The following is an 8,329-nucleotide window of genomic DNA, read 5'->3' as shown; positions in this document are numbered from 1 at the left end:
TCCTCAAAGGTCCCTTTACACTGTTCTGGAAAGGGGCGCTAAAGGGGGTGAAAATGTGCTACCATTCCTCCCTCAGTGCTAGTCTCTACTCCCACTCTACATGGCTTTGGCGCCCATTTTAACTGTACATGCCTCCTTGGTAGGGTGACCAGAGGGCAAGTGTGAAAATCGGGACAGGGCTGGGGGCTAATAGGAGCCTATATAAGAAAAAGCCCCCAAAATTGGGACTGTCCCTATAAAATCGGGACATCTGGTCACTCTACCTGTTGGGGCCCATAACCTCTGGGCAGTTCCCTGTTTGGCTGCAGGTCCATCACCGGTATCCCCGCACGGAGGGAGGATTAAGATGTAGCAAGATCCAGGCACGATTCTGGAGAGCTCCTGAAGATTAAACAAGATCCGGGCTAGGCTGGCAGACGGATGCTCCAGGGAGAGCTGGCGGGCCTGGGAAAGAAGCTGCGGACGCTGGGCAGGTCTTGGTGGAGAGGGACGCAGCCTTTGGCACCAGGAGAGGGGGCTCTCGGCCAGGACACAAAAGGCGAGGGCGAAGCGGCGAGCGCAGGAGAAGGCAGGGATCCGAGGAGGACTGAACTCTGTCTTCGGCCCAGGGAGCCTCGCTGCAGGGCGGCCGAGTCAAACGGGCAGATAGACGAGGAGAGAGCGGAGCTGTGGACACCCTGCGCAGGGACTGGGCGCCGGGCTGCCAGGCAGGGGTCCCCGGCCAGGGGGAGCAACGGGAGAAGCCGAGCTGTCCCAGAGCCGCCAGCCCCTTGCGGGGTCCCGCATGGCCCGGCTGTGAGGGGCTGCCCTGGGGAGGGAGTCCAGGGCGATGCTGCGCCTGCTGGAAGCCGAGCTGCTCTTCGCTTCCCTGCTCTCCGGCCCCTTCCCGCCGCTCTCCGGGGATCAGAAGAGGTGAGATGCGGGGCGCTTGGGGCTGCGGGGCGAGGGCCGGCGAGCCGGGCGCAGAGGCAAGCCCTGGGCTCCCGCTGGGGTGTGTGGGGCGGATCGGGGGCGCGGTGCGGGAACCGCACGCCCCAGCGCAGCCGAGCCTGCTCCTTGCTCTGCCCTGCGAACACCCCCGCAGTTCTGCGCTCCGGCCCGCCTGGGAAGCTCGAACGTCTCCTTCCCGTAAGGAGCGTGACGGGCCGGGCGCAGCTTCTCGGCCACTAGCCGGCACCTCCCGCCTTGCCCCCCCGCCAGCTCCCGGCACCCCAGCGCGCCCCAGCGCCAGGAGCAGGTCACTGGCGAGCCCGACGGGACTCTGCTTACACAGGTCTCTGGTGACTGCCACCTGCCACTTGTCCTCAGAGCCACTGAGCTCCTGGGGCTGAGCCAGCACCTGCTATTCCAGTCCTGAGCTCCCCCCAGCTCTGCCAGTGCCCCCCAGTCCTCACCTGCAGCCCCCTGCTATTCCAGTCCTGGGCTCCCCCCCCCCCGCTCTGCCAGTGCCCCCCAGTCCTCACCTGCAGCCCCCCTGCTATTCCAGTCCTGGGTTCTATTGCAGCTCTTTCACTGTAGGTCAATCCTTTGTGTGGTTTTGTTTAAAGGTGCATTTAGTGCTGGGCTGACAATAGCCCTGTAGATGACAGTCCTCTGTGGATTTGTCTATAGGGCAAGCACAGCATGGGCCCTGGCAGCAAGAGCTTCCCTACCTCTTGAGTGAGGAGAGAAGAAAGAGTTCAGTCTCCATTGTGCATTCAGTCCCTAGCCTCTCTTCTGGGAGGGCCACCAAGGGGTTGCCAATTAGCGTTAATTGCATTTGGCAGTTGTGCCCTAGGAACTGGACCCATTTCGCACAAGCCACTGAGCAGCCCTCAGCTGGTAAATGACTTTCAGCGCTTGCAACCTGGGCCAGCGCTGAACTAATGATCTGGCAGCGAAGGGATCCATTCCCTGTTACTAATCCCCAGAGCCCCTCTGCAGCTCAGAGCCCCCAAGCCCCTCTGCAGCTCAGTCTGGCCCTACAGCATCAGAGTGCAGCCCGGACTGACAATTGTGCCAAGGATGAGGTGTGTGGTTGCTTTGTAATGTGGACAAATGGGGGACTGGAATAAACTGAGCTCAGCGGGGCCCCATTGCGCTAAGGGCTGTACAGCTGTGTCTGAAGACAGCCCTTGCCCCAAAGAGTTTATCATCAAAAGCTATTGCAGCCTCCAGTGTCTGGATTACCACATGCCTTTGCCCATCCTGTGGAGGAAGAACCCCGGGGCCATGTGGTTCTTGTCCCCCTGAAGGCGTGTTTGGAACAGGTTTTGCACACAAACACCTTTACTTACCCCTTCAGCATTTGTAACTGAGGTCAGGGAGCTGAGTTCCAGCCTGATTTAAGAAGGACTAACTCTAGTGACCCCACTGACACTGCATCTGCTTCCATCAGGTCTGGATCTGACCCCGTGGGAATTCTGAGGGAGGAAGGACTTCAGGTTTGGGCTCTGATTCTCTTCTCACTTACAGGAGGGTAAATCAGGCATAACTCCCTTACAGTCAGTGGGGTTACACCAGTGTCAACCTGGGGATAAGAGCGAGGCCCCAAATCAGGCCCATCTGTTTTGTTAACATGTTCGGTGCTGCAGAACGAGAGAGAGAGAGAGAAAGATCCCACTCATCTGCAAGACACACAGACAGACAGCCTGTCTGAGCAGAATGATTTATAGCTAAGGACATAAACACCAAAGTATTTGCTAAGGGCCAGATCCTCCCTTGGCGTAAACAGACATGCTCGCTCTGTCGACTTCAGTGGATCTATGCCAACGTACAGCAGCTGAGGCGCCGACCCTCCATCCCCTGTGGCACGTTTTGTGGAGCCTCCAAGTAAATTGTTTTTCCTGGTGTTGCACAATGGACTAACTGGAAGCAATGACACATCTCCTTATGCCTGTCAAAAAAATATCTGCAAAAGATGTTTCAGACACGCCAGTTGTGTTGATGGGGCCAGTGCTGCCAAACCTCCTACCCGCAGCAGCACAACAACTTCCTCTCCTCCCCATGACACATGAACACTCCGCCTTACCCAGCTCCCAAACCACCGCATGGCGTGAGTCGGTGTGGTTTTCCGGGCCACTCTTAGACCCCCCTCGGGGTTGTTACTGCTGCAGCTGGCTCAGATGTTACCAAGGAGTCCAGCCAGAGGGTTTAACAGTTGCCTGGAGGGGGAACTTAGTGACTTTCATAATGGAAGGACGAAATGGGTTGGATGGAGTTTAGAGAGCGTTTCAAGGAGGTTCCTGTGAGCTGCGGAGGAAGCATCACAGCAATGGAGTGACACCAGGATGACTTTGGCCCAGTGCAGCATTGCCAACTCTCGCAATATTGGAGGTTTTGTTTAAAGCCCTAGTTCCCCAAGTCATGTGATCAGATGAAAATCTCAGCTTTTGTTTTTAAAAAAGTAAGATTGTAGCCCAGGAAAGTTTGAAAACGTGACTTGAGGGCCCCCCCCCCCGCCCCCAGGCTGATAAACCAGAAGGCAGATATAAAGAGCCCCATATTTATTACTTTAAAAAAACTCTTATGATATTTAAGCCTCTCATGAATTTTTGGGGACGGACTCCTGCTTGTTTAACATTTGGGGCTGGCAACACCGCCAGTGCATCTCTCTCTCTCTCTCTCTCACACACACACACACACACACACACACACCTTGAAACTCATGAGCACTCTTAGTCAAAGACTTTCCCGCCCTGCTCGTAGACACAATCCATACACTGGGGAATCAAAACTCCCCCCTACCCTGGGGGTTAGGTTTTATTAACCAAAAAACTAACAAGATACCATAACAAAGAACAGCTACCACCTTCTCCCCAGGCTTGGCAGTTCTAATAATAGCAATAATTCAATAATTTGATTGTTCACTAGCCAGTGTAGCAACATCTTCATGGGCTGGTGATCACTAGCTATAACCAGCATGACGTTAGCTAGAGCTCACTCACTATCAAAGGCAGGCATGTGACTAGATCACCAGACAAAGCAGGTACGATACCACCTAGGGCTAGAAGATCACTAAGCACTGAAGGGATGCCGTTAGCTAGGGCTAGAAGACTCTGGCTAGAGCGCTAGAATGTAACTTCCCAGTCCGAGCAGCATGTTGCTAGCAGATCATGTCAGGTCACTATGGGTAAGGGTAAGATTATGTCATGAAGGTCACAGATTCTGTGACTTTCAGAGACCTCGGTGACATTTTCCACCAGCCCTGGGGTGGAGGGCCAGAGCTGTCAGCCAGCAGGGACCCTACAGTTCTAAGCTGCCGTGGGTGGCAGCGGCATCCTGGAGCTCCCAGCCCCCCAGGCACCGCAGCCCCCACAGCGCCGAACTGCCATGGGCTGAGTGGGGACCCCAAAGCTCCGAACCGCCATGGGTGGTGGGGGGACCCTGGAACTCCCAGCTTCTGTGGGGGGCCCCAGCAACTCCGAGCTGCCCGGGTGGCAGGTGCTGGACCACCCCCACCCTTCTGCAGTGGGGCTTGGGCTCCCATTCCCCCTGCTCCTCCACTCAGGCTTCAGTCCTCCCCCGTCAGCTCCATTTCTCACAGTTATTTTTAGTAAAAGTCAGGGACAGGTCACAGGCTTCCATTAATTTTTGTTTATTGCCCGTGACCTGTCCCTGACTTTTACTAAAAATAACCTTGACAAAACCTTAACCTTAACTATGGGCTAATAGCAAGGTAAAGGCAGGCATGCCACTGGCTAGGAGCCCTTGCCAAGAGCAGCGTATTGTTATGAACTGGGTGAAACCTTATCATGCGTTGGATTAAAAACTCATTGAGGTTGGTAGGTGTGAACTCATCCTTCTGTTAACACAACTGTAAACATAAATGCCACCTAAGACAAAGGTGTGTGTGAACCCGCCCAGGCGCTTCTGGGCTGAGTATTGCTTGGGGTAGGTTTGTATGGGTGTGCGAGAGATCACACTGATACTGAGGACACACCCAAGAACAGAGAGGAAAAAAACAAGAAAGCCTAGGGCCTGGTCTGCACTACAGAGTTAAGTTGATGTAAGCTGCCCTATGATGACCTAACTCTGTAAGTGTCTACACTACAACGTTGCTCCCGCTGATGTAAGTCGCCCACTACACCCACCTAATCACTCCACCTCCGCAAGAGGCATAGCACTTAGGTCGATGCAGTTAGGGCACCAAAATTTGACTAGCCTCTCAGGTCACAAGTATCCAAGGGCACTTGCCTGTGATGTGGTCTGTTTGGAGGGACAGTTAATTCTGACAAATACAACCTTAAGGCCCTCATGTCACTCCAGACCCGAGACCAATGAGCAAAAGCCACCAAACCATGTCTACTGACAGGTGCTTATGACGCTCAGGTGGGACAGGCTGAGGTGGCTTTAGGAACCAAGGCAGCCTGCGATCCAATCTGGAAGGAAAAACTAGACTTAAACTCTTCCTTCATCTTTCCTGCAGCGAATCTTGTCCCAAGAATAAAATCCTGACCGTGGAATATTCCTGCACAGGAGCAGGCGGGACGCCGGCCACATGCTTACGGTAAGTCATGTGCCTATCTGGAAGCTCAGGGCGGGAAAGGGGAGGCATATGTAGCACCCCAAGGATTTTGAAATTGGGGGGCATCTAGAAGGCTTTGTCTTTCCTATAATGAGGATAAACAAACAGGTCACAGCTCTCAGGATAGAGTGACTGTGACAGAGTGTAATCTAATGGTTAAATCCGGGGAAACAGGAGCCAGGATGCTTGGGTTCTATTTCTGGTTCTTCCACTCTCGCACCAAGGGCAAGTCCCTTCTGCTCTCTGTGCCTCGGTTCCCATAGCTGTACAATGGGGATAATAACTGCACCACAGGGGGTCTGATCCTGCATAGTCACAACGCCCAGGCAGAGCCCCAGGTGGTGTAAATCAGCGTTGCTCCAAGGACTCCAGTAGAGCTATGCTGAGGGTCCAGCCCACTGACTGTGGAGAGTGTGAATGTGTGAGGAATGCAGGATCAGGCCTGAGGGCGTTCCGGGGCTTAATGAGTTAATATTTGTAAAGTGCTTTGAGACTCTCAGATAAAACACTCACAGAATTATTGTTATTACCCAGAGCTTCTCCAGTGAAACCCTCCCGGGCATGAGTCGCTCTCTTCCCCAGTCAGGGCTTTGTGCACTGAGGTGCCGTGTGTGATCTATAGCCCTGTTGAGATCACTAATCCTGTACCAGAAATAGGAGGTCTGAAGTGTCCAAACCCAAACCATGTGTCTCTCCAAGGCAGCTCAGCTGAGCACCAGATGTGGCCAGCTTCCCTCGGACCGGCGTCATCTCCAGTCGAAAACGGTCTGAGGAGAGCGGTGCTTGGCAGCCTCCAGTCATTGCAAAGGCATTTTTTAAGGCAGACACTCCAGCATTTTTTCTGCATCGCCAAGGGAATTCTTCAGCCTTTGGAGACTGGAGAAATAGAGCAGCGTGGAGTTTTGGGAGAGAGCTGAATACGCCCCGCCACTCGCTGAAAGAGAGATTGCAGACGCACATGGCAACTCTGTGCCCATTGCACTGAATCCTTGGGTCTCTCTTTGGCTATGTCCACACTTATGGTGGCGTGTTGAGTACCAACATGCCGCAGTGAAAGGCAGGCTGCATCCCACTTGTCACTGCAGTGTGTGACTACACGTCACAGTGAAAGGCTCTGGAAGGGGTGGGAGGCAGCAGGACATTGCACTGCTACAAACAGCAGTGTAGACGGGAGTCACTGCTTGAGTGGGCAGAGAGCCATGTAGGGTATGTACCCTGGGAGATTCAGGCGTGTAGGGCACTCGACCCCCCTAAGCTGTGCCACACCATCTACACGCTATAGACACCCATGGGTGTGCAGTGTCCGTACTCTACACGCCACCCTAGACGTACCTTTTGATCCAGCAGATTTGTAGTCACGCCGCCCCTGCAATACGCTAGGTGCTGTCCACACACACACATATAGAGAGTATATTTTCAAAGGCATCTGAGTGGTTTAGGAGCCTACGTCCCATTTCAAAAGTGACTTAGTGCCAGATTTTAAAAGGTATTTAGGTGTCTAACTCCCACTGAAATCAATGAGAGTTCGGAGCTTAAATACCCTTGAGGACCTGGGCTTTAGTACTTTGAGTTTTAATGAAAGTCAGCGACACTCTGGGCTTGTCTACGCCGCAGTAGCGGCTCAGTATAGACACAATCTACACTGACGGGAGGGGTACTGCCACCGGCATAGGTAATCCACCTCCGTGGTTGCCAGGTCGATGGAAGAATTCTTCCATTGACCTAATGCTGCCTGCACCGGAGGTTAGGTTCTCTTAACTACGCTGCTGTGGATTTTTCACACCCCTGACTGATTTTGTTAGTTCGATCTAATTTTCTGATGTAGACCAGGCCTTAGGCTATAGCTACACTGGCGCTTTACAGCGCTGCAACTTTCTCGCTCAGGGGTGTGAAAAAACACCCCCCTGAGCGCAGCAAGTTACAGCACTGTAAAGCGCCAGTGTAAACCGTGTCCCAGCGCTGTAAACTAATCCCCTCGGGGAGGTGGAGAACCTGCAGCACTGGGAGAGCTCTCTCCCAGCGCTGGCGCCGCGACCACACTCGCACTTCAAGGCGCTGCTGCGGGAGCGCTCCCACAGCAGCGCTTTGGAGTTTTGAGTGTAGCCAAGCCCTTAGGCTCTTAAATCACATGTGTAAATGGGACTTGGCCACTAGGTCACGCAGAGCTGGCCGACACTGGGAACTGACATCAGCACAGCTACATCTCTCAGGGGTGTAAAAAGCCACAACGCCGAGCGACGTAGTTAAGCTGATGTAACCACTGGTGCAGACAGTGCTGGGTCAATGGAAGTTGACCTAGCTACTGCCTCTCGTGGGGTGTGTGAATTAAGCAGCGGTTCTCAAACTGTGGGTCGGGACCCCAAAGTGGGTCATGGCCCCATTTTAATGGGGTCGCCAGGGCTGGTGTTTAGACATGCTGGGGCCCGGGGCTAAAGCCCGAGCCCTGCTGCCTGGGGCCAAAGCTGAAGCAAAGGCTTCAGCCCTGGGGAGTGGGGCTCGGTCTTTGGCTTCAGCCCCGGGCAGCAGGGCTCAGGTTACAGGCCCCCCCGCCCAGGGCTGCAGCCATTGGGCTTGGGCTTTGGACCCCCTACCCGGGGTGGTGGGGCTCCGGTGGGCTCAGGCTTGAGTCCCCCTTCCTGGGGTCGTGGAGTCATTTTTGTTGTCATAAGGGGGTCGCGGTGCAATGAAGTTTGAGAATCCCTGAACTCCAGGCAGGGCCGGCTCTGGCTTTTTTGCCGCCCCAGGCAAAAAAGCCTCCGCCGCCCCTCCCCCCCCCCCCCCGGGGGGGGGGGGCGCAGGCCAGCGCCGGGGGGGGGGGAGGGG

At 54.6% G+C, this 8,329-nt stretch overlaps 1 protein-coding gene across 1 annotated transcript in view; it reads left to right on the top strand.

Moving 5' to 3' along the window:
* The first annotated feature begins 668 nt into the window (after window positions 1-668).
* Window positions 669-8,329, top strand: part of LOC112113874 (collagen and calcium-binding EGF domain-containing protein 1-like) — a 34,154-nt gene continuing 26,493 nt past the window's right edge. The window contains exons 1-2 of the mRNA XM_024210321.1: window positions 669-912; window positions 5,408-5,488. Coding sequence (XP_024066089.1) covers window positions 830-912; window positions 5,408-5,488 — 164 coding nt within the window. The 5' untranslated portion in view covers window positions 669-829. The remainder of the gene's footprint in view (window positions 913-5,407; window positions 5,489-8,329) is intronic.

This window comes from Terrapene carolina, unplaced genomic scaffold (genome assembly GCF_002925995.2).
Source record: "Terrapene carolina triunguis isolate 2854851 unplaced genomic scaffold, T_m_triunguis-2.0 Scaffold67, whole genome shotgun sequence".
Taxonomy (NCBI): domain Eukaryota; kingdom Metazoa; phylum Chordata; order Testudines; family Emydidae; genus Terrapene; species Terrapene triunguis.
Note: the sequence above shows the minus strand (reverse complement) of the source record. Positions and strands in the feature narration are given on the sequence as shown.